General features: G+C 41.8%; 1 protein-coding gene across 4 annotated transcripts in view; it reads left to right on the top strand.

Moving 5' to 3' along the window:
* Positions 1-11,435: 11,435 nt before the first annotated feature.
* Positions 11,436-26,707, top strand: part of LOC121325426 (cGMP-dependent protein kinase 2) — a 101,466-nt gene continuing 86,194 nt past the window's right edge. For all 4 annotated transcript variants that reach the window (XM_041267892.1, XM_041267890.1, XM_041267891.1 and 1 more), the window contains exon 1: positions 11,436-11,974. In XM_041267892.1, coding sequence (XP_041123826.1) covers positions 11,535-11,974 — 440 coding nt within the window. In that variant the 5' untranslated portion in view covers positions 11,436-11,534. The remainder of the gene's footprint in view (positions 11,975-26,707) is intronic.

The raw sequence follows: 26,707 nt of genomic DNA, 5'->3' as shown, positions 1-26,707 counted from the left end.
CTTGTGACAGACACTGAGTAAAGGAAAAGAAAGGCTCCAACTCGGCGATAGGTAAAAGACGACACTCCGCTCTTCACGCAAACAGAACCTACATTCGACACACCTAACAGTATTAAAACTCCTGCTGAATATTGTATCTCTCTGTTTACTGTTGAAATGATCGATCACATTGTTGATCAGACAAATCTATATGTCATGCAGAATGACATCAATTCCACTTGCTTCACAAACCACGACGAAATCAAGCATTTCATTGGGATTGTCTTGATTTGCACATCACAAGAGAGTAGAAATGAGTAAACTCTTGAGGTACACCACTGAGTAAAACTCCAAAGAAAAGTTTAAAAGTACCTGTATTACTAACCAGGCATGCATATTATTATTTTTAGCAGACACACTTATTCGGACAAACTTACAATTGTGACATACAATTACCCATTTATACAATTGTATTTTTAACTGGACCAGCAGCAATGTATCCCACACCTGTGATTGAACTCACAATCCTCCAATCAGGAACACTGTGCGCTTACTGCTACTCCACAGATGCTGCAAGTGAAGGATCATTAGTGTCTTGTTGTATAACTAAATCTCAGCACTTTCTGACAAATTTTTCTAACGTATGAAGAACTACCGTTCCTCTTAACATATATATTTTTAGATGAAATATAATTTATAGGTATATAAATGTCAATTGCTGTGGATAAACGCATCCACCAAATTACTTAATATGACATGTATTTTTCTAGTTTGCTATTTATTTATGTATACATTTATAATACTGTAGTGAGCACGGGAATTATTGGAGACACACAAAGCATCGCGGGTTTAATGCAGTTTATCGGGCACTGAACAGCAAGTCAGCAACATCCACACACAGTCACAGACAGTCCTTCTACCACGCTGCCGCTCAAGGTGACATCCACATATTGCACAATATGCAACATGCTGAAAACAGCAAAACTCTTGATGCTGTATAGAGACTCACGGTAGTTTAAAACCAGTTTTTCTAACTTGTACGAGGAACTACCGTTCCTCTCAATAAATAATTTAATGTCACAACAGTTTGGGTGACAAACTGCTGGTTTAGGACAGAATAACAAACAGTAGTCTTCATTCTTAAAAATTTTAATTACACATATTTGGATGCACAAAATTAAACAGACAGGTATTTCGTAATCTCTTTGGAGTATTTGCTTTCTATTCTTCAAAGTTAGTATAAATAATACAAAATATTGTACACTGTAAATGTTTTTTTTTTTTTTTTTTTACTTTAACATTTACCTCCCATCTACGCATAATTGTGTGACATTTAAAATGTTTACCTCAAGATAAAACCTCAAGATTGTGATCACAAAATACCTTGAATGGACTTAATTGGTGCTTCTGTTGCATAAGTACAAAATATGCACGTTTCAGGTATTGTATATAATGGATTTTTTGTAGTATTTTGCCATAGGAAATCACGCTGGGAGGGTGGGGAGTGCGGGGGGGTGGTCCTCCTGTCGTACACCATAAGTCCACAAATCCTGGGCCAAAGAACTTGGTAGTACTCTCTTTAGCTAAAAAAAATTGGGTTCCTTAGAGTTTGTACGACCCACGACCACCATTTGTCAAGCCTTACCCCGATGGTGTTTTTATAATGGGATTTGCAATAGGGAGGAGCTGGTCTCTTATCGTACCTCATATCTCCACGACCCCTGGGGCAGGGAACAGGAGCACCCTATTCATGTGCACATGAACCATGGGTTCGTTCGTTTTTCAGGGTGCTATATCTCGGGTTTCGGGGGCCCCCCGAGACTTGAAAATCAGTATGGGGGTCCACCTCGGTGCTCTGGAAAGGACCCCAGTTTAGACTTTTTTTTGCCAACCTGGTGCTCAAAAGCTATTGGAAATCCAACCTTGACATGCCATCATGTTGAAAATGTGAAAAACTGTTGAAAACGAATTGCCACAAAACTGGGCATGTTACATTCAGGCTGTTTGAAGTCTAGTCTAGAACCATTTGAATGATGGTTCTAAGTGCTTCTGTTCCAGAAATATGCACTAAAAGTGATGGCTTTCAGCATAAGGCAATAATGTGATTTGTGCCACCTAAGGACAGGTGCTTCTGGATTCATTATCTGCATGTACTACAGGTGATCTGTAGCAATTCAGTCTAGCGCACGCATTTGTTACTTAATTAAATAATTTAAGGTACACTTGGAACAAAAACCAAGAAGGACACCGGCCCTCCACTACCAGGATTGGATACCCCTGCTAGCAGATTCATTGCTTCATATCACCAGATTTATATTGCGAATCTCCCTATTGTTTCTTGCTAATTCTGCATTTGTTATCTGCTTCTTCAGGCAGAATGTATGTATTTTATGAATCAAGCGGTGTGTAGTGTAGTGACTACATCTTCTTTACAGTGAGTGTAAAGCGATTACTTTTGTTCAAGGAACGTATAGCTAGATGTGTGCGTGCAGGGGTTGCTTAGTGGTGTGTTGTGTGCAAGGGCTGCATGGTGGTTTGTGCATGCAGGGGTCGCATTGTGGTGTGTGCGTGCAGGGGTTGCATGGCGGTTTGTGCGTGCAGGGGTTGCATGGTGGTGTGTGTGTGTGCAGGGGTTGCATGATGGGTGTATGCATGCAGGGGTTGCATGGTGGTGTGCGTGCAGGGGTTACATGGTGGGTGTATGCATGCAAGGTTTGCATAGTGGTGTTCGTGCAGGGGTTGCATAGTGGTGTGTGCATGCAGGGGTTGCATGGTGATGTGTTCGTGCAGGGGTTGCATGGTGGTGTGTGCGTGTATGGGTTGCATGGTGGTGTATGCATGCAGGGGTTGCATGGTGGTGTGTACGTGCGTGCAGGGGTTGCATGGTGCTGTATTTGTGCAGGAGTTGCATGGCGGTGTGTGTGTACAGGGGTTTCATGGTGGTACGTGTGTGCAGGGGTTGCATGGTGGTGTGTACATACAGGGGTTGCATTGTGGGTGTATGCAGGCAAGGTTTGCATGGTGGTGTTTGTGCAAGGGTTGCATGGTGGTGTGTGCATGCAGGGGTTGCATGGTGATGTGTGCGTGCAGGGGTTGCATGGTGGTGTTGCATGCAGGGGTTGCATGGTGGTGTTGCATGCATGGGTTGCATGGTGGTGTGTGCGTCCATGCAGGGGTTGCATGGTGGTGTGTGCATGCAGGGGTTGCATGGTGCTGTATGCATACAGGAGTTGCATGGTGGTGTGCTTGTAGGGTTTGCGTGGTGGTGTGTGCCTACAGGGGTTTTATGGTGGGTGTATGCATGCAGAGGTTGCATGGTGGTGTGTGCATGCGTGCAGGGGTTGCATGGTGGTGTGTGCATGCAGTGGTTGCATGGCGGTGTGTGCATACAGGGGTTTCATGGTGGTAAGTGTGTGCAAGGGTTGCATGGTGGGTGAGTGCATGCACGGATTGTATGGTGATGTGTACATACAGGGGTTGCATGTTGGCGTGTGCGTGCAGGGGTTGCTTGTTGTGTGCAGGTTTGGTGCAAAAAAAGGGCGGGAGGTGAGGACAAGGGAGTGCAGGGAAAAGACTGGGAAGGGTAGGGTAAAAGAAAACCTACTTCAATCATTTATTATCACTTTTCTCACTTTATGATTTTATATTGTGATTATTTAATTATTGTAAAAATAAACAGCCTTCATCTACTCATGGTTACAGTCTCATTTCTGTCCCAAAAAGAACCCGAAATGCTACAATATATTGATGGAATTACATAAGCAAATGAGATGGACTTTTTTTGGAATACCATGTTCCTTCTCAAAAATGTGTTTTAATAATAGCCTTTAATAAAGAAAACCACTGCTTTAATTAATTTACATGTATCTATTTCAGTGCAATGTAGTTTTTTTATTGTAATAAGAAATATGTTTTTTATTTACATATTCAGTTTTTTCATTAAAAAATTATATTTTCTGGGCGAGTAAAAAATATATTAACTTTGTTTAATGTACTAAGGGTTACTCTTAAATTAATTCACGATCCAGTTTATGGTAAACTGTGAATGCATGACTTAAAAACTGGGCTGTCAGCTGAGACCCAAAAACTGGGCTGAATTCGAAAATTATCTAAAAACCAAAGCGACCCAGACTTTGTGACGTTATCTGAAAAGCAAAGCAGCCCAGAATTTGGGACATAAATGAAAACAGGGGCAGTCTATATGTAAAACTGTGATTACATTAGAGATAAACTAATGTATCCTGTAACAAAACTGCAATAGTGTATATATTTGATATTAAAATACATCATGCAAACGATTATAGATATATTCTGTTTGAATGAAAAAAGTACACCACTACAGAAAAAAACAATTCATGCATTTGTGCATAACATGATAATTCATATAAAGTAATAACCCATAGTTTGTTATATTAGTACAGCAAAATACCACGTTATATTTTAACTGAAAGTTTATGGAAAGCAGATCTCTTGCTCTCTTTCTCTCTCTGATCGTAATGTTCAAAATGCATGCAAGCTTTTCCACTCGTGTGACAACATATTCATGTGACAGACATGGACCAATCAAAATGCGAGACTGTTATGCGGTTCCATCCCAAAAACCGGGCCTATGACATACCTTATCAAAAACGTGCCCCTATGCATTCTGTATTGGTTATAATGGGCTATACTTTGGGATACTTCTGCTCGTGGAGTACGGCTTGCTCATTAAATCGTTAGTGTTTTTTGCAAAGAGGAGACGATAAACTATTTAGGGATACTTCGATATTTAGTGAGCAAGGAGTCTAAGGTGGGTAAATGAGGCAAAACATGCGGGTTATATAGGGTATCGCTATGCTGCTGATACAGATTTGTTATTTATATTTTCAGGTGTTTTTTTTGGTTTTTTTTGGAAGTCCAGAATAGTACTTGGAGTAGAACCTGCTGAGGGTATCGCTTGGATTCACCAAGCACACAGCGTGCTTTTGTTGAAAAGTGGCGATCTCCTGTTGGAGGAGAATTGCGCACGCTGGTCCGATGGTGGTAGAGAGCACACCCTTGATGGGTGAAGGGCCTAAGCGGAATTGCAGAGTGTAACTGTGTCTCATAGTCGTGAGCACCCAGGAGTCCTAGGAGCAGCCTTGCCATGGGTCATGTCCAGTGGTCATTCCGGTTGTGAGGGGGGAAGGTGGCAGTTCTCCCTTGGGCTTGGGAGGGGGCACATCTTTTTTAGGTCCCAGTCTTGGTCTCCAGCAGGAGAACCAGTTACCCCTGGCCGGCGTTGGTCCCTTGCCCCCGGCTTGTCGTGTGTCTACTCATTTGGCCTGAGGTGGAGCTGCATTCAGGCCTAGCTGCCCTAGCAGACTGGGATGGCCACCTAGGGTGCTGGCGATATGCAGGAAGGCACTAGAACTTTGATGCGACCTCTGTGGCCTTGTGGGACCTCTCAAGGCTCACATCCACAGTCGCTCCGAATGTCTGCCCCGGTGTTATTGGGGCATCCAGTAACTCAGCCTTCTCTGTCTTCACCACTTTGGCCTGGGTCAGCCAAAGATGTCGTCCTTGATGACTGACCTAGCTCCCCCATCAAGTCAGTCATCGCTCCCATCACCGCCTGAAGCTCCCCCGCATCCGTCTCCATTGCCCGCTCCTGCAGTCTTGCCACTAGCTATGACTGGTAAAGCACCAAGATGGACATGGCGTTCACCGCTCTCACCAACGATGCCGCTGAAGCATATGCTTTCTTCACCATTGTGTCAGTTGTCCTGCATGGCTTGGAAGGGCAGGTAGGGTCTTTATCCTCCTTGGTGAAGGTGGACACTTAGACCAACACAGTGACCGTGTCCCTGATGGGAGGGAACGTGCCCAGGCCAGCTTCTTCGGATCCGGCGGAGTGCAGCAGGGGCTCCGCTGTTCTGGAGACAGAGGGAGCAGATGCCGGGTAGTTCCAGGAAGTGCGAACCAGCTCCAAAAAGTCCTCACAGAGAGGAAGGACATGCTGTGTAAAGCGCCCTCTTTCACCGGGGCTTGGGTGTCTAGGTGGGGCCGGAGACAGAGAGCAGGAATGGAGGAGCTGGGGCTGCCTGGTAGCAGGGGGCAGTCTAGCCTGACCCTGTAGCAAGGTCTGAAGCATGGCCTGCTGGGCTTTCACAGCCTGAGCCAGCTCTGGCATTTTTCCGAAGACGCAGAGGGAGATCGTCTGCGTCGAGGAGGAGGAGAAGGGGAACGGTACCTCCTCGGTGAGCGTCTACCACCTGGTGAACACCCCCTCGAATGGTGCCACCTAGGTGGTGTCCACCGTGATTCCATGGAGGGGCGTTTACGCCTCCGTACTGGTTGTGGGGTAGGAGAGGGTGAACCAGGCCTTGCCACTGTAGTAGGCGGGATCCCGGAGGTCCTTTCAGAAGGACGGTGCTGAGGTGGGGACATGCCAATCGGCGAGCTGTTGTGGTCGACGGAAAGTCAATCGGCGTCGGCGTCGGTGTCGGCACCGAGGAAGAGTGTGGTCAGTGCCGAGCTGTTGTAGTCGATCGCCATCGGGGATGGCACCGCATGACAGCGGGGTCACCCGACAGCAGCTGCCACAATAGCTCACATGATCAAGCACAGCAAGTACTACAATGAGCTAAGAAAGAGACAAAAAGCTTAGCGCCAATTTCTATAGAGGGGTTGCAACCAGCTCTATTCAGTAGAATCTACCTGAAGAGACTAAGGCAACTAGCAATTTCAATATACTCATACAAATGTAGAATCTTACCGTAACATTCAGTTTTACAGGCTAGAGACTCAATTGTTTGTTATTCCACTTGAAAGGGAACAAACAGAAAAAGGACACACTGCTTTGTCAACTACACCGCAAATAAGGAACCGGGAATAAGTAACCAACTTCCAGGTGGTTGCTACACATGCATTCTACCCAGAACGTTAGGTTATTACCATAACCCTGGTTCCCTGAAAAGAATGACTATAATTACAGAATGGGAAGAGCCTCTCTGACCATCAGTCACTGAGCATATATAAAAAACCTGCCCCATCAGGCTCCTGCTGTGAGGAGGAAGTCCCTCCCACCTCCTGCTGAAGAGGGACGTCCTCACAGTAGCTTATCACCATTTCCTTTCGAAATCGAAGGTCAGCTGGGGACACGACCTCGAAGGGAATTGGTTGTCATTCTTTTCAGGGAAGCAGGGTCATGGTAATAACCTAACGTTCCCTTTCAAGTGGAATGACAACCATTACTGAATGGGAAGCTGTACCGTTCACAATTCAGGTCAAAACCGTACAAATGAGACAATTTTCAGTACAAAGAAAGCACAAGGCAATCTGTGTCCTGTCTCAGTGAAGTGAGAAAGAAAATGGCGATATGCTACTGTGAGGATGTCCCTCAGCAGTAGGTGGGAGGGACTTCCTCCTCACAGCAGGGCCCTGATAGGGCAGCTTTTTTATATATGCTCAGTGATTGACGGTCAGAGAGGCTCTTCCCATTCAGTAATGGTTGTCATTCCACTTGAAAGGGAACTACACTGCCAGAATAAACATTATCTTATATACTGTATCTATAACAAAAACAATGTCAGTATAAAAAAAACAAGTTAGAAAAATGCAATATTGTTTTTGTATTGTTATAGATTATATAAACGGGGGGTTTGGGGCAAATTAAATGTCCTTTTTTTTTTTTTTTTGGAATACCATATTCCTTCTCAAAAGTGTTTTAATATTAGCCTTTAATAAAGGAAAACAACTGCTTTAATTAATTTTCATATATTTCAAGTTTCTTCATTGTAATAAGAAATCCATTTTTTTGTGGGTTTTTTTAGCAGTTACATTTTATTCATGTTTCTTCATAAAAAAAAAAGTTTTCTTGGAAGAGTAAAAAATTCATGTACTAAGGGTTTCTCTCAAATTAATTCATGATCCATTTTATGGTAAACTGAGCATGCATGACTTAGAAACTCGTCTGTCAGCTAAGCAGAATATTCCAAAATCTGGGATGAATTCGAAAATGCAGAATTTGGGACGTTATCAAAAACCAGCGCGGCCCAGAATTTGGAACATTATCTAAAAATTATAGCGGCCCAAAATTTGGGAGGTAAATGAAAACATGGGCAGGCTATATTTAAAATTGTGATTATATTAGAGATAAACTAATGTATCCTGTAACAAAACTGCAATAGTGTATATATTTGATATTAAAATACATCATGCAAATGATTATAGATAATGATTAAAGAAAAAAGTACACACCTACAGAAAAAAAAAACAATTCTTACATTTGTGCATAACATGATAATTCATATAAAGTAATAACCCATAGTTTGTTATATTATCACAGCAAAATACCACGTTATATTTTAAATTAAATTTTTTAAATGGTTATGGAAAGCAGATCTCTCACTCTGTTTCTCTCTCTGATTGCAATGTTAAAAATGGCTGCGAGCTTTTCCACTCGTGTGACAACATATTCATGTGACAGACATGGACCAATTAAAACGAGAGACTTATGCGGTTCCATCCCAAAAACCAGGTCTGTGTCATACCTCTCTTTGATGGCCCACTTACCCACCTTAGACGCCTTGCTCACTAAATATCGAGGTAAATATGAAGGCTATTGTCTTCTCTTTGCAAAATTGGGCATCAAAGACATGCCCCCATGCGTTCTGTATTGGTTATAATTAAGGGTCTACTTAAATCACAGTAAAATTACGTATTTTTCGCAGGTAGGTTGCAGAATAAAATTAGGATTTTGCAGACATTTCGCGGACCTGTTTAAATATTAAATAAACCTAAGTAGACCTATTTCAGCTTAGTGGTACTTGCTTCCTTACTAAAACAAAGTGTTGTCATTTGTTAAAGGCAAGCATGCAGCATCCCCCTGCAGTTGACTTGCCCATGCATTGAGACAGCACAGCATGTTCCATCCACTGAATAGGCTGGAAGTTAAGGCATAGCTTTGCCAAGTTATACACATGTGGAAATCAATTAGAAACAGCTCCAAAACTCGTTTACCCAAAGGTATCTGGCATGATTTAATAAAGTCAATGTATGCAGCATGTTCGTTGTCATGTGATTTGTCCCATCCAACAATTTATTTTATTAGTACCGAGTCAAAACAAAGAAAATGTGGCTATTTGGGTCTAAAATTCCAACTGCGAAAAAGTAAGCAGAAGGTTGAAGCGAGGTGGCTGTGTTAGATCGTGTAGTACTGATTTAACTTGCAGACAGAATACTTTTTGTCTGGGCTGACTTTCCAGTTTGGTTTCTGAAAGCTGTTTATTTTACGTTCTCTTCAGCAGCCTCTGTAGTAGCCTTTTGTTTAATGTGTGATTCTGAAGCTAAATAGCGATCAATTGTATTTTCTACAAAGACACATTAAGATATGCCAAACAATTATCTCAATCTGCATGTACAGTTTCTTTATGCAATATCTTGAAACGATCATCAGCCAAAATATACTTTACTGTACTTTACGAAATATACTAATATGCTTTTTCTGTTGTCCATTTCTACTATTTTACCTCCAATGCTGAAAACTAAATTTTAGCAACCTAAATTAAAACAATGCAGCACCAACTTTGTCCCACCCTGCGCAGTACAGGTCACATAAAAGCAGTACAGATGCACTGATAGGCTGATTAAAACTTTGTTGTCATTTGAATAATAAACAACAATGTTAACCACTTTGGAGAATTTTTTTTGTAAATGTCATTTGTGGACTTTTTTTGTTTGTTTTTTACACACAGGACGGGGAAGGAAGATACGTAGTTTGCGTCGCTTGCGCTGTGCAATAGTTCATTTAAACAATTTTTTTTTTCTCTGTAATTGTCTGGCATGCATTGGCCCCTAAGGTGAATTTCGCGGTGACCCCTCAAATTCACGATTTCTGCGAAATCGCGATTTAGGTAGACCCTTAGTTATAATGGACTACACTTTGGGGTACGACGTGCTCACTAAAATCGTTAGTGTTTTTGCAAAGAGGAGATGATACATTATCTAGGGATACTTCAATATTTAGTGAGCAAGGAGTCTAAGGTGGGTAATTGAGGCAAAACAAGCGGGTAATATGGGATACCGCTAAGCTACTGATACAGATTTGTTATTAATATTTTCTGTTTTTTTTTTTTTTTTAAAGGAGGAACAATCATTTTTTAAACAGTAGTAATATATTAATTGAGCATGATGAGTAATGAGTTAAAAAGGACACACTGCTTTGTCAACTACACCGCGAATACGGAACCGGGAATATGTAACCAACTTCCAGGTGGTTGTGTAGCAGTAGTGTTACAATATGTTAAAAAAAAATAATAAAAAATAATAAAATTATTTAAAAAAAATATATAAATGTAAAATATTAGTAATATATAATATATCTATATATATATATATATATATATATATATATATATATATATTTTATATATATAAATATATATAAGCATATGTTCTCGTATATTTAATGTTCCTTCGTATCAATCTTCCCTTATATTTAATTGTATGGACATTTTATATATTTAAATATGTTTTTGACATTTATTACGAGCAAATTTCAAAGTATATGGAAGCATATTTTGAAATACATTCCCTTATATTGCATACTGTATGTTGTATTTTTAAATAGGTCTAAAATGTATTCAAATATATACAATTCCATTTTTTTTACAATGTATTTCAATATACTCTATGTTTTAGAAATATGTTTATTGTATTTTTTTTTTTTTCCCATATTGGATGGTATGAACTCTCAGGTATCTTAACTAATGTATCAATTAAGTAATATCTTAAATAGTTCTGCTTCTTAGCCTTCCAATAGCAATAACTGGGAAAATAAAGTTTACCTTAGTGAAAGCATAGCAAAGTGTAATAAAGCATAGTTAAAGCATAGTGAAAACACAGCAAAGTGTAATAAAGCACAGTGAAAGCATGGTAAAGCATAGATAAGCCTTGTAAAGCCCAGGAGATATTGTAATGCATATGTTAAAAACATGGCAAACATTGGTAAATGCATAGTATACGCCTGGGGGGAATATGACACAGCAAATTCACAGTGGTAAACTTTTGTAAGGGATAGCATGTAGAATACTTAGTCATACAGCAACAACAATAATGACAGCAACAACAATAGTATGTCGTGTGTTATATATATATATATATAATATATCTATAATTAATTATTATATGATTCCGATATGATGACTGAAGTAAGTAATGTTTCACTCACTATAATATACACACTTCCCTTCTACATGTATTTCCTAGAAAACAGATATGCCTGATTGGGTCTGATACAGTTGAAAGCAGCATATGTAATTACCACCAATGTTTAAATAAATGTATCAGTCTTTGTGATTTCAAGGCTATGGACATGAAAAATCCAACCTGTCCTATTTGAAACGTTTTATTGGTTGCGTTTGGATCCTGTCATCAGTCAGATCAATTGAATAGACCCTGTTGTGTTCTTTTTTGTTTAGAAGTAAAAAGGTCTTGCTGATGGTCTTCAGGAGACAACAACAGAAACCACTTATCAGCAAACAGTGAGCACCGGGGCTGGCGGGGGGATAAGAGGGCCTTCCTATGGGCGCGACATGGGGAACGGTTCCATCAAAGGCCCAAGAATGGAGGAGAGCTGCCTGGCCTCAGCTGCCAAGGAGCCCCCTCTTCCTCTGGAGCTTGTGGAGAGTCTAAAGGATAGGATCAGGGGGCTGGAGGAGGAGTTGAGGCTGAGGGATGAGCGTCTGGGAGCACTGGAGAAGGAGCTCCAATCCAAGGTGTCTCAGATTGACAAGCTGCAGGACGCACTGGGGTACAACAGCCTGACCCTGTCCTCACCCCAGGTGAGCCCGAGCCAGAGGCTGCTCAGTGTCATCAATGAGGGGCCCAAGAGATTCCAGCAGGTGGCAGCGGAGGTCCACCGGCGCCTCAAAGCCAAGGAAGGGGTCTCGGCTGAGCCCACCTCCCGGAACTACTACAGCCACAACCTTCAGCAATTCTCCTTCGAGCGAGCGCGGGTGTGCAAGGACTCCAGGTGAGAGCCAAGGTCAATATCAGGCACTGTCTGTACCTACAGGGTGTCCCATATATCAGGCATTGTAAGCAAGATCATATTTCCTGCCGATTAGGATGGTCTTTGTTGCACCCTTTGACTATCTGCACCACCCATGAAAATTATCTGAAGTTGCTCCTCTTTGCTTAAAGACATTTTACACCTGAAAGAAAATAGAAAGACACCTGTTATCAACACGTATGCATACGATGCCTGATTTAGGGAGAAATTGAATGTGGTAGGACAGTCTTTAGTATAGAGTGTTTAGAATATAGTGTTTGGCAGTCTTTTTTTTTTTTGCTTAGATGCCAATCTGAATGTCATGACTCATTAAGGGGCTTCTTATCATCTTTGTTTCTAAAGGACTAAAGTTAATTCATAAGCAAATACTTAGTTTGCAAATACTTAGTGTTTTTTAAAGCTTGACCAGAAGTGAAAATATGTCAAAAGTGAACTTTCGTTGTGTTGGAAGTTTACATGAACATTCATTGCTTCAGGGAAGTTTGTTCTCCAGAATGGCCCAGAGAGTCGTCATTTTTGTCCAGTCTTGGATACCAAAGCACCTGCTAACTGAGTGCCTAACATGAAAAGTTTATGTCCTGCCATGCCAGTAATGACTAAACTGACCTGTGGCAGGGAGAGACAACTTTGATATATTTTGATTTTATATATCACAGAATATGTGTGAGGGATGCAATCTGCATAAGAAAATGAGTCTGGGGTCTACTGTGTTCCAAAGAAATGACATTAGTTTTGAGAAAGGCAGCGTTTCACAGACCCTGATTAGCACTTATGGGTTATCCTTACTGTAGGTGAGGCAGTCCAAGAGTAGCTCTAATAAAACTGGATAAAAGCTTAGAAAATGAAGCCCAAAGTAATTTACTCACATAAGTGTGTAACTGGCACAATGTAACAATCCAACTAGAATGGATCTAGAAGGGTTGTTTGCTGCAAATGCCTGAGAACTAAATATGTGAATTTCATAACTAGCCATGAGCAACAACTGTGATGAACAAAAGACAGTACATCTATATGCATTAGAAATGTAATTGCCATTTTAATTACCAAGGTATTCTGTGTCTGCTTCAAGCTCTCTCTGGTAATGAATTCATGAGTTTCATCTTGGAGGCTGATGGCTGGGCACCATTCCCCCTTAGATGTGCAAATGAAAATGCTTTCTGTAGCACGAGCTTGGCTTGCATGCATCCTGAACCAAGTACATTCTGTGATTCACTTTGGAAAAATAGCTGGGAAAAGTGAAAAGATCACAACAATGGGGGTTATTTTCAAAGGAGTTCCACTGGAGGATAGCACTATATGCCACTATTTCCACAGTTTTTTCTACACTTCTGTTTTTCCTTCCGATTGAGTGTTTTCTAAAGCTACAGCAAACACGACTGCTAGTTTGGTTCATTAGTTATTAAGACGTTTTCTTTTTGGTGGAATATATAATAATCTAAAAATATATTTTCCAAAGACTAAAGTGGTGGTTAATTTAAACTTCAACCAGTTTGCCTTTTGTCTGCTTCAGAATGGACAATATGTACAGTGCCTATAGAAAGTCTACATCCCCACCGAACTTTAGTCACATTTTGTTGTGTCAGTGCCTCAGAGTTTCATGCATTTAAATGAGGATTTTTTTTCCATTTATCTACACACATATTCCACACTTTTAAGGGGAAAAAAGTTTTTATTGAGAAAAAAATGATATATTAAAAATACAAAACTGAAAAATCATAATTGGGTAAGTCTCCATCCCTCTGAGTTAATACTTGGTGGTTAATACAGAATCTCCTGAGTGTTTTTTTTGCATAACTTAAAACAGGATTCAAGGTGGGCTTTCTTGAGTAATGACTTCCTTCTTGCCACCCTACCATACAGGCCAGATTTGTGGAGTGCCTGGGATATTGTTGTCACTTGCACACTTTGTCTTGGCCATAAAAGCCTGTAGCTCGCGCAAAGTTGCCATTGGCCTCTTGGTAGCTTCTTCGATCAGTCTCCTTCTTGCTCGGTCATCCAGTTTTGGAGGGACGGCCTGATCTAGGCAGGGTCTTGATGGTGCCATACACCTTCCACTTCTTAATAGTCATCTTGACCATGCTCCAGAGGATATTCAAGGCCTTTGATATTCTTTTTTATACCCATCCCCTTGTAACGATCACTTTGCACAACTGAGAAGCAGTTGTACTGTCCTCCCTAAGGAGATACTACTGGCCCAATATCTATAACTAACTAAATCAGCAAGAGTGACAGACAGCAAAAGCAGGGACGTCAGGAGTGTCAATTTCACGAACAAACGGTTCATTGTTGTAAACTGTAATGTAATAAATGAAACATAAGGACAACAACTTATTGCAGAGAACATTTAGTGGAAGGTACAGGTGAGAAAGTAAAGTGAACTAAATAAACATCCAAACAAAATAACACTAAAGCGAAATGAATGCGGGGTCCGGTGGGCCTCCAATAAACCCACACACAAACACCACACCAATACAAAACCAACACGCCAACAGGCAAAAAATACAAAGGTGAATGAATAATTATATGGGCAAACCAATTATGAAGACAGTCTTGATGGCAAAGGATGATAAATGAAATTTAGGCCTAACAAGTCCAGTGAAGCAATGCACATGTAATCAAAAATAACAAAAGAACAAAACGAAAATTACAGGAACCAAAGTATCAAAGTAGAAAAAAACAGCAAACAGAAAAGGAATAATCTCACCAACAATAATGAAGTCCCGAATAGAGTCTTGTACTGATGATCATGATGGATGAAGGTTGATGAAAAAATCGGTTGTAGAAAATGATGAGTCTGTCGATTAGTACCGGGTTGAATGGTGAACAGCCGTTTGGTAAATAACAGGAGGATCAGGAACAAAATGGAGACTGAACACACTAACAAAAACAAACCCTAAACAGACCTTGAACAGCAACTAAACTTAAACAACTAACTGTGTAAACAAAAAAGAAATGTTTAGACAAAGTACAAGATTTTAACAAAAGAGTAAATGGATGCACCTGTATTTATCTAAAATAAAGTTAGTTACACTGTAATTAAGTAATATGTTGTTTGTAAAATGAATTCCTCAAGAGAAAAGGGAGTGCTCTCCTGGTCTAGCCAGCCAGCGTTGAACAGGCCAATGGGGGGAGAGGATGAACAGAGGGTGATAGCAAGGAACTATGGGAAATTGAGTTTTAACCTGGCCAGGCCACTGACCCTAATAAAAGGGACAGGTGGGTGAAACTTACACCCACTTTATAGAGCATGTGAATTGCTACATATCCCCCCCCCCCCCCCCCCCCCCACACACACACTGGACGTTCAAGGGACTTACGGTATTATCGCAAAATCTAATTGTTATAACTGACATAGGAGAAATCATCTTAGCCCCCGAGGGGGGTGAACTGAAACATAGGGTGAAAACCCAGTTCAGAGAACAAATGTTCTCGACCGGAGTAGGGACAGAAATACCGGTCAATGTTTTTAAGAGGCTCAGATAGTGATAATCTTATCCAGACTAACTCACTTTCTTCATACTGACAGTGTGCTCTCCAGGCGTTATAATTCCAAGCTTGCTGTTTCTGAGCTTTTGAAAACATGATCCCTTACCTCTTCGGCAATCTGCTGCTGGCAATCTAGCAGTTGGTAGGGATCAGTGGATGGAGCAGGAGCAACAGCAATTAATCGATCCAATGGGCCTCTGATGGTCCTTCCGAGTGCTAATACTGCAGGAGAAAAGCCAGTGGTTTCATATTTGGTGGTGTTGAGGGCGAAACGGAACTCAGGTAGCCACTGATCCCACAGCTGATGGTTTTTTCCAACTAAGGATGCCACCTCGGTTTTTAAGGTGCGGTTCACCTGTTCCATCAGGTGGTCTGTGGGTGGTAGCTGGTTGTGAGTGTTTGTATGACTCCCCAGGTTTTGCACACCTCTGCAAGTAGCTGGCTCGTGAACCGAGGTCCACGGTCTGACAGAATATGTTGCGGGGTTCCCCATTGGGTGAAGATTTCCTGTGTCAAAAATGTTCACAATCTTGGTGGTCTAACTGTCCCACAATGGAAACAGCTTAACCCACTTTGTGAAGTAATTGACAATTACCAGGATGTAAGTGTTACCTTTTTTTACTTCTCGGCAAAGGTCCCATTAGGTCCAGACCCAACATCTCTCTGGGCTCCTTCACAGTAATGGATTGGACTTGACCTGCGGGTTTGGTGTTGGAAGGTTTGTACCTCTGGCAGGTTGGACACTCCTTTATGTGGCACCACGTATCTTTACAAATGGATGGCCACCATGCAACCTCCAATATGCACAACAAGGTCTTCATCCTGCCCAGGTGAACTCCCAAAGGGTTGTCATGGTAATGTAGGAGGAAGGAATCCATCAGCTGTTCCAGAATAATCAGCTAGAATCGGAATCCATGTTTAGGGATGGGCACCTGGCAATACACCTGTCCTTGCTGTTGGATGAAGGCGATGCGATTATTACTGTCAGTCTTTGAACCAATGTCACGGATGATGTCAGAGATAGTTCGGTCTTTGGACTGTCCGCAATGTCCGCAATCTGGTCCATGGTGGTAGGAAGATCCATGCTACTCGCAGAGGCATTGCTGGCACATACTGCTGCTGAGGGAGTTGAAGGAGGTGCAACTGGAGCTTGGGAGAGTGCATCCGGTACCATGTTAAGACTACCTTTCCTGTAAATAATGGTAAAAGTGAATTGTTGTAGGCGAAGAGTCCAGCGGGTCAGTCTGGAAGAGGTTTTTGGGTTATTGAATGCCCAGGAGAGTGCAACGTGGTCTGTGACTACGTCAAACTCCACCCCCTCTAGATAATGCCGCCACTTCTCTATGGCCCATACAAGAGCGAGACACTCCTTTTCGGAAATGGAGTAGTTCTTTTCGGCAGAATTCAGTAATTTTGAGGCATAGGCTATTACTTTCTCATACTCTCCTTCTAGCTGGGTCAGAACTGCTCCTAGTCCTACATCGCTGGCATCAGTGAAGACACGGAACGTCTTGTTGATGTCTGGGTGAACAAGGACTGGAGGACTGATCAAAGTTTCTTGTAGGAGTTTGAAACTTTTCTGGCACTCTCCTATCTATTTGCAGGGACATCCTTCTTTTTCAAGGGATGCAGTCAAGTTTAGGGATGCAGTCATATCCGCAAACCTGGGGATGTACTTGTGGTACCACCCGGCCAAACCTAGGAACCGATGAACCTCCTTCAAGTTGGTAGGTATGGGGTACTCCTGGATGGCTTTGAGCTTGTGGGGATCAGCAGCTACGCCCTCACCTGAAACCACATGACGAGGAAATGGAGAGTGTGTTTGAAGGTGGCATTTTTTGAGATTGAGAGTCAGATGGGCCAGATGACGTTTGTGGAAGACAGCTTCAAGGTCTTGAAGATGCTGTGCTAGATTTGACGAATAGACAATTATGTCATCGATGTAGATGAAACAGATCTTCCCTTGAAGGTCTCCTAACACCCTCTCCATCAGCCGTTGGGGTATGGGGTATGCATCAAAGATGGTCTTGGCATTCAGTTTCCTGTAGTCCACACAGAACCTGTATCCTCCATCTTTCTTCTCTGTGAGCACCACCGGAGAGGACCATGAGGGGTGTGGCAATAGTGCACACCCCTGTGTGTATTTTGTGTTGTATGTTGTGTGTTAATGTTGGTGTATAGTCATTGGTACACGGGATATAAACGGGTCTGTGTAACATGAGTGTTTAAAATGTATATTTGTATTTAGGCACGAGGATTGCACAGCACTTCACGTGAAAGTAAAAAGTAATAATATATGAACACGGGGAATTGCACTTTATTAATTCATGTGCAGTTGTACCGCGACTCCAATTGATTGATTGATTAGCAATCGAGTCTCGGTACAGCTGCATAAATGCTGCATGTTTTCACTCAGTCAGGGTTGTGTGTTCGGTGAGTGGAGAACGGGATTGGAGACTGAGGTAATTGTAATAATAATAATAGTTAAAATAGAAGCTCACCGTGTTTTGTCTGTATAGTCCATTTTGTTTTGGTGATGAGTTCCGTGTCCTGTGTCTTGTTTGTTTTACAATCTTTTATTTTCTATCCGTCTGTTCATTATTAAATGCTGATTGAGACCATTTGCTCAGCTTCACCAAACTCCACCTCTCTTTGTTTATTTCCTGTTCCTGTTTCTGGTCTGACGTCCCCCACTCCAGCTGTCTTTGTGACAGGAGGTAAATGGTTCGATAACTCCATCCACAAGCATGTATTGGACTTGTTCCTTGATCAAAGCCTTTTTCAGTGGCAACGGGTGACTGGTCATTCCTAGATGATCACTGCAGACCGGTGACACATCTGCTGGAGCTTCTGGAGTTGTAGCTCGACAATGGTTCAGATGAAGTGATGGTCATGGTCACCTTCGCCGGTTGGGTTGGCTTAGGACCAGAGGTAGTAGGTGGCTGGCCAGCCGTATGGAAGTAGAAACAGATCCTCGGTGAAGACCTGTGCCACGAAGATTCCCACTCGAACTATGGCAAAAAAGGATGGTAGGAGAAATCCTTCTGGTGTTTAAAACTATAATGTCTATTGACAGTGTTAATCTGGGTATGAGTTTTCTTCAGGAAATCCAGGCCTAGGACAAGAGGGAATGTTAGATGACAATCCTCCTGGACATAGTTGCCTATAAACCATATCTCTCCATGTAGAAGGTAAGTGAGACGAACTTGACCTTTGGCCTGGTGGGACTGTCCATCCGCCAGCTTGAAATATAGGTCCTGTGCATACTCCAGTTCTTCCTCTGGTTGAGCTATCTTCCTCCAGAGACTCTCTCTCATCAGAGTAAAAGTGCTCCCAGTATCCAGGACTGCAGGCCCTTGGAGCTCTTGAACGACCACCTCAACGATCAGCAGAGTCAGGCTTGCAGCAGGAGCTATATTCTTCTTCTCTTGGCTTCTCACCATGCTGACCTCTGCGGGCTTCTTGGTAGCTCCTTTATTGCTCTTCTTATCCTGGACAGCTTTGATAACGTTTGCCTTGACCCAGTACTCCCACTGAGCAGCGTTGTCTCTCTCCACCTGGGTCCCGATGCACATCAGTTCTTTCATTGTCTTCACCGTTCCCCTCAGACAACTTGCCAGTTTGGGACTACAGCTGTTGAGAATCCGTCAGACCACTTCAACTTCCTCCAAATCTGGCTTCCAGCGCAGACATAGGGCACGATAGTCGTAGGCGAAGTCAAGGATTCAATCTTCAGGCAGCTGTACTCTGGAGCAGAGTCGATCTTCCACTTAGGTCTGGAAGTTGGATGGCAGAAAGGCTTGATGGAAGACAGCCTTGAGCTGTTCCCAGGACTGGATTCCCTTGCATTCTGCTACCCACCAGCTCTTTGCTGAGCCTTTCAGCACACTGGACATTGTTGCCATGATCTCATATGGTGTCATGGGCCATAGTGCAAGGAATTCGTCGCATTTGTCCAGGTAGTCAAGGACATCTCTGTTGGTCTCTCCGCCAAACTCCGGGAAGTTGATCTTAATTGGTAGCTTTGCTTGGTGAAGACTTCCTTCATTTCTGGAGTCACGGTAATCAGTCAACCCACCCTCAAAGGAGAATTGTTGCAGTGCAGACTGCCTTCCAGAGGAGAGGTATGGTTTAGCAAGTGGCAGATGAGGGGTGCTGGACTTCTTGAAGAGTTTCTTCAGCTCTTCTCCCCACAGCACATTGCAGTGTTTAAGATACTTCCCCACTTCCAGATCAATTTCATTCATGGCCTCTTGCCTTCGCCTCTCCATATCGGCAAAGCGTCCTTCGATGTAATCTCGCAGGACCTGTTCATGGTTAATGGTGCTCTCCTGGAACTCAGACAGCTCCGTTTCCAGTTGCTCATCCCACTCGGTGAGATCCGAACAGTGCTCAGTCAGTTGCCCTATCGCCTCACTGTCAGTAAGGTTACCTTCATCATCATCGCCTCCAAAAAGCTACACCCCTTCTTGGATAATGTACAGATCACTATGGCAGGCAGTTATCTCTGTGGCAGGCTCTCTGATAGTCACATGGGGCCTATCTCCAATCTCAGAGAAGTTTAGTGAAGACAAGGTCTGATTTTCCATTTCTGATATCAGGTTTCCAACAATTTAAACTGATGAATTTGAATATGAATTTAATGAGACACAAAGGGTCCCTGTACGATTCTGTACAATTCTGTAATGATCACTCTGCACAATTGAGAAGCAGTTGTACTGTCCTCCCTAAGGAGATACTACTGGCCTAATATCAATAATTAATTAAGTCAGGAAGAGTGACAGACAGCAAAAGCAGGGACATCAGAGGTGTCAATTTCACGAACAAATGGTTTATTGTTGTGAACTATAATGTAATAAATGAAATAGAAGGACAACAACTTATTGCAGAGAACAGTGGTTAAGTGGAAGGTACAGGTGAGTAAGAAAGTAAAGTGAACTAAACAAACATCTAAATAAAATAACAGTAAAGCGAAATGAATGCAGTGTCCGGTGGGAATTCAATAAACCCCCACACACACACAAACACCACACCAATACAAAACCAACACAGCGACAGGCAAAAAAGACAAAGGTGAATGAATAATTATATGGGGAAACCAATAACAAACAAAGCCAGTCTTGATGGCAAAGGATGATAAATGAAATTTAGGACTAACAAGTCCAGTGAAGCAATGCGCATGTAATCCAAAGTAAAGAAAAGACCAAAACCAAAATTAAAGTAAAGTAGAAAAAAAACAGCAAACCGAAAAGGAACAATCTCACCAACAATAATGAAGTCCCGAATAGAGTCCTGTACTGATGATGATGGATGAAGGTTGATGAAAAAATAGCGATCATAGAAAATAATGAGTCTGTCAAGTAGTACCGGGTTGAATGGTGAACAGCTATTTGGAAATTATCAGGAGGATCAGGAACAAAATGGAGACTGAACACACTAACAAAAACAAACCCTAAACAGACCTTGAACAGCAACTAAACTTAAACAAGTAACAGTGTAAACAAAAAAGAAATGTTTTGACAAAGTACAAGTATTTTAACAAAAGAGCAAATGGATGCACCTGTATTTATCTAAAATAAAGTTAAAGTTACACTGTAATTAAGTAATATGCTGTTTGTAAAAGGGATTCCTCAAGAAAAAGGGAGTGCTCTCCTGGCCTAGCCAGCCAGCATTAAACAGGTTCTGGCTTCCAAGGAGCTCTGAGATTGGAGGAGTGGATATCTGAATGAGCCAATGGGGGCAGAGGGTGAACAGAGGGTGATAGCAAGGAACAATGGGAAATTGAGTTTTAACCTGGTCAGGTTACTGACCCTAATAAAAGGGACAGGTGGGTGAAACTTACACCCACTTTATGGAGCATGTAAATTGCTACAAACATTCAAAGGTATGGGTGAATCCATTGTTAAATTAGAGGTTATGGTTTTGACCATATTTGTGTTTTCCAGATAGTAGGAAACAGCTTGAGGCTTCCCTATTGCTCCATTGATGGTACCAATGACAATGTCAGTGTCCTTGTGAAGCACCAGTTTGCAGCCAATTTTGACTCTTATGGTACTCTTTCCAGTCCAGCTGTATGACTGTAGTCAGCCTTGTAGGCGTTCATTTTTTTCAGCACATTTCTCTGGAAGTCTCAAGGGCAGTCCACTGTCCATAAGATGGATGTCCTCTCAAGGCATACGATCAAGCACGGCAGCCAGGATCTGGTTACAGGCATCTACAGCAGGCATGACGCAGGTTGAGCTTGCATTTTTGTCATCTAAGTCTTTCATGTGTTTGATCATTTGTGTTTTGTAGCTGGAAATGTCTCCTCTTCCATAGGTATCAAGCACAAATTCAACAATCTGCAATCAGCTTAGTTGGTGGCTCCGAGTCGGGCACAGTTAAGGAGGTTACCAAAAGTTCTGTCCTGTTTCTGGTACTTATTACGTGTGAGTTGATCATACGCAAAAAAATTCCACAGATTCCATAGAGCCAGTCAGTTTGTGCAATTCCTCTTGAGTAACTGGCACATATGGTGGTTTCTGATGCACAGGTGGAAGCTGTAGCAAATCCCCCAGAAATAAGATGTTGGTTTTTCCAAAGCAGTCATCATATGTGTTAGCAGTCTGGAAAATCTCACACAGACAATGATGGATGTACAATAAGGTGACATTGGAAATCGTGGACACCTCATCAGTAATGAGGGTCACATCTCGCATGTCTTTATAAAGGTATTACAGTACCTCAACAGAGAGGTTATGATACACCTATATTTTTCCATTGTCCACTGGAAGCATTAGTAGTCTGTGAATGGTCATCCCATTGATATTGTAAGCTACAACTCCAGTGGGCGCTGTGATTGCCTCTTCTTTTCCCAAGCTTTGTTTTACCCATGCTGTGACAGTTTGAACAAGAAAAGTCTTCCTTATGCCTCCAGTGCCACTCATAAACATGCAGAGGATGGGGTTGTTTGTTATTGCAAAGTTTAAGCAATGTGGTCAAACACTCTCTGCTGATCTTTATTAAGGCGCTTGAGCATGTCTTCTAGATTTTGTAGAAGAGGTTGTGCCACTACATCTCTGAATTCAGCCATTGCCTCTGCAGCCCGCAGAGGAGCAAAGTGAACTTGAATTTCAGGTCCTTTTGTTTCAAGCTCATTGTCCTCTTCAACCTCTGTTCCCTTTTGTTTCGGGTTAACTCATCATTAGCGACAAACTATCACCACCTTGTATTTGATTTTTTTTGGATCTTAGACAGTACTTGTTGCATTTATGCTGCTGCCATTTCAAGACACCGTCTCTGAATACAGGTGCTATCAGGTCATTTGGAATGTTACAGGTGACATGTTGATTAATGTACTGTGCAATTTGTGAGTTGGGGAAATCTCCAATAAGCGGTGCATCTTGTTTACCTGTTGGTCCCAATGATGTTGTTCCTGCTGCTGTTGGGGTCTGGCCTGTGGCTCATTGTGATGCTGATTCTGCTTGTTTGTGTTTCAGACAGGTGCACGACGGTATTCTTCAATGGGCGGATTTCATTCGGAATATTTTACAAATCCAACAAAACAATCCAGGCGTTGCAGGTCATGGTGTTACCAAGAATATTTTTCTCGGGGCCAAATGAGAGTATACTGATTAATTTGGGGCCATGACTAATTAAAACAAATATATTACCACCAAGGCCTATTCTCAAAACAGCCCGGCTAAATATTTAAGAGTTAATATTCAAAATAAGTAGGAAATTATTACTATTACTTATTCATTTTTTTTTTTTTTTTTATCAAAAGAGCCACCTTCACAATATTAGGAATTTGCAACTACCTAACAGAGCCTACCTTATATAACAAATGTGTCCGTTTCATTTATTTTTTTAACCAGCGGTGGATAATGCATTGCTGAGTTTGTTGCGTTCACGTATCAAGTGGTGTCTGGAATGATCCAAATGCAATTAAAACAGCGGGTGGAGGCTTGAAATAAATATACAGTGCCGAGAAAAAGTTTGTGAACCCCTTAGGATTTTCACATATTTCACATATTTCAAACCTAAAATGTTATTAGATCTTAATTTAAGTCCTAATAATAGATAAAGATAACCTGATTAAACAAATGACACAAAAACATGATACTTTTTCAACATTTATTTGTCCACAAATGATTCAACGTTCAATATTAGATTCAGTAACTGGTGTCACCCCCTTGAGCAGCAAAGACTTCAACTAAGCATTTCCTATAACTGTTGGTCAGTCTCTCAAATCAGTTTTGAGTAATTTTGGCCCATTCCTCCTTACAGAACTGCTTCAACTCGGTGACATTTGAGGGCTGTCTTGCATAGACAGCTCCCTTCAGGTCCTGCCACAACATTTAGATGGTGTTTAGGTACAGAATTTCACTAGGCCATTCTAAAAAGCAGAATTTCTTCTTCTACAGCCATTCTTTTGTAGATCTGCTTGTATGTTTAGGATCATTGTCCTGCTGCATGACCCACTTTCGGTTCAGCTTCAGCTCATGGTCGGATGGCCTGACATTCTCCCCTAGAATCTTCTGATACAATGTAGAATTCATGGTTCTGATAATGATGGCAAGCCGTCCAGGTCCTGAGGCAGCAAAGCAGCCCAAGACTATCACACTCCCACCATCATGCTTGACGGTTAGAATGAGGTTCTTCTATTCAAACACAGTGTTTGTTTTTCGCCAAACATAACGTTTGAGGTCAAAAAGTTCTACCTTTGACTCATCTGTCCAGAGCACACTGTTCCAGAAGTCTTATGGATCAACCATGTGCTCTTTGGCGAACTTCAGACGAGCAGTAGTGTTCATTTTAGAGAGCAGTGGTTTCCTCCTGGCTATCCGTCCAGGAACACCATTCTTGTTCAGTCTTTTTCTGACAGTTGAGTCATGAACACTCACATTAGCCAAGGCAAGAGTGGCCTGCAGATCCTTGGATGTTACTCTGGGGTTCTTTGTGATTTTCCAGTTTGTTCTAGCAGAGATTTTGGTAGGACGACTGCTCCAGTGTGCAGTGACTGTGGTCTTGAACCTTCTGCCTTTGTAGTATATCTGTCTGAGAGTGGTTTGGCGGAGGTTTGAATGGTTTTGTAACCCATTCTAGATTGATGAGCATCTGTGACAGGACTGGAAGGAGTCCCTGTCGTAATTTGCCCTCCCGACCACCGGCAGCGCTGTGTAGGGTTGACCGTGATTGGATCAGGAGGCTGAACTCTGACCATGCAGGAAGTTCCGGGTCAGGCAGCCATCTTGGCCCAAGGTAGAACCATGCGGCCGTCGGGTCCCATCATTGCAATCAGCTGTGCTGTTCTCGTTGATTGGCTGACGTGGGGCAGCGTGCTGATTGCAGGGGTGGGACTTGGCAGTATTTAAGCAGTATGGTTTTGCCATTCGCGCTGTCTGGGCTGAACTGAAAACACATGCTGGGCTTGCTTTGTTGCTTTCATTCACTGCTGTTATTCACAGAAGCTTGAAAATCTTGGACACTGTTGGATTACTGGAGTGAGGAACCGAGGACTGGCCATTGATCTGTGAAAGGGAGCTAAGAAGCGGTGAGAGGAAACCCACCGCAGTACCACAACGAAACCCAGTGCTTCCTTTGTTGTTATTTTGTAACCGTGACATTTTTGTTTACTCTTTTTATTTCAAACCTGAGTTTACCATTGCTGGTATTCCAGGTGGTTTTCTTGTTTATTTTTTGCAATACCGGACTGTTCTGTTTTTATTGTTTTTGTAAAATAAAACCCTGCCCTGATACCATTGATGGTACAGGGCTCTAAGGACTAATCTCCATTTCCGGCTCCTGTGTGCTGTCATTTCTGGTCCTTCCCAAAAGCTCCACCCACTACCCTCCCACAGCATCAATAACTGTTTTTCTGAGGTCCTGAGAGATTTCTTTTGATCGTGGCATGACATGTTTCCACACACCTGTATGGTGAAGATCAAAATCACAAAGTTTCTGATCTTTATGTAGGATGGGGCCTCCCAAACTGAAGATCTATCTAATTATTTAAAGACCTGATTCTAATTATCCCCTTAATTGAGCTAATGAAACTTACTTTTTCACATACCCTGAATCTTAATTACTCATCTAATGCATACATAATGTTGTTTCAAAAGACATAGACTTGGTTAATATAAACCCTATTGGATATTTAAGAAAAGTTTTGATTCAACAAGGCTATCATGGTAAAACTATGGAATTTCCATAATTATCATTGGGGTTCACAAACTTTTTCTCGGCACTGTAAATTTTGAAGTGGCTCAAATTTGTTGGATGTTTTGATTTCTGGTGGTTGTGTTTGACAAAGTTTCTTTTTTTCCTGCTGCTGCCTTCCTGAACCCAGCTGTTTTGACCTTCTTCTATCTCTCTGGTGGCTTTCAGTCTGTTAGTGGTGGTGCAGACTTCCATGAATTGTGGGTGTGCCAGCTCCTCAAGATCCTGTTGCTATCTTATTTCTTCCAGCTCCATTTCTAGCACACTTACTAGTTTAAGCATCTTAATTTTTTTTTTAAGTTTAGTTTAGCTTCTGCAGCTATCAACTTGCTTTCAAACTGCTTCCAACTGCTCTGTATCTTTCCATGCCTGTACTTCTCCCATGCTGTCACTTCCACTTGCACATGCCCACATCTAAGCACACAGCCTCAACTGAGATGATGCAGATAATCTTACAATATGACATATTAAGATTATTATTGGTATATAGATTAAGTATATGGCAAGTTTACATTTAAAGAAATTCTTCATACAACAATATGAAGCAGATTTCTTGTAGTTACTTCATCAAGTTTCACTAAAAGTTATTCACACGCAAATTGTGCAAACTAAGTAATTAATAGTTCAAATCTGTGTGAATTACAATTAATTAGTTTAGTTCCATGAAAGGAGAATGCAACTGGAATTATACTCAACAGTTCCTTGAAGCTTAGACTTTTGGTCTGCTGGCTTGTAAACTCAATTTGTTGAAGCGTCCAGTACAAACATTCTCTCAGCAGACTTCCTCAATCCCATGTTAGATTAAACTTGGCAACAAAGCTTTCAGTTTTCGATAGAATCAACAAACATCTGCAACATAGTCTTCAGTTCACGGTATAGGATCCACAACAGCGTCCGTCCGCTCTGTCCTCTTTGCTGAATCTTTTAGCTACACAGGTAGCAGGGTACAGTTTCTTTTGGATATTGTGGTTTTAGGTGTACAGCAGATCTAGATTGGTTTGTCTGATA

This window comes from Polyodon spathula, chromosome 13 (assembly GCF_017654505.1).
Source record: "Polyodon spathula isolate WHYD16114869_AA chromosome 13, ASM1765450v1, whole genome shotgun sequence".
Classification (NCBI taxonomy): domain Eukaryota; kingdom Metazoa; phylum Chordata; class Actinopteri; order Acipenseriformes; family Polyodontidae; genus Polyodon; species Polyodon spathula.
Note: the sequence above shows the minus strand (reverse complement) of the source record. Positions and strands in the feature narration are given on the sequence as shown.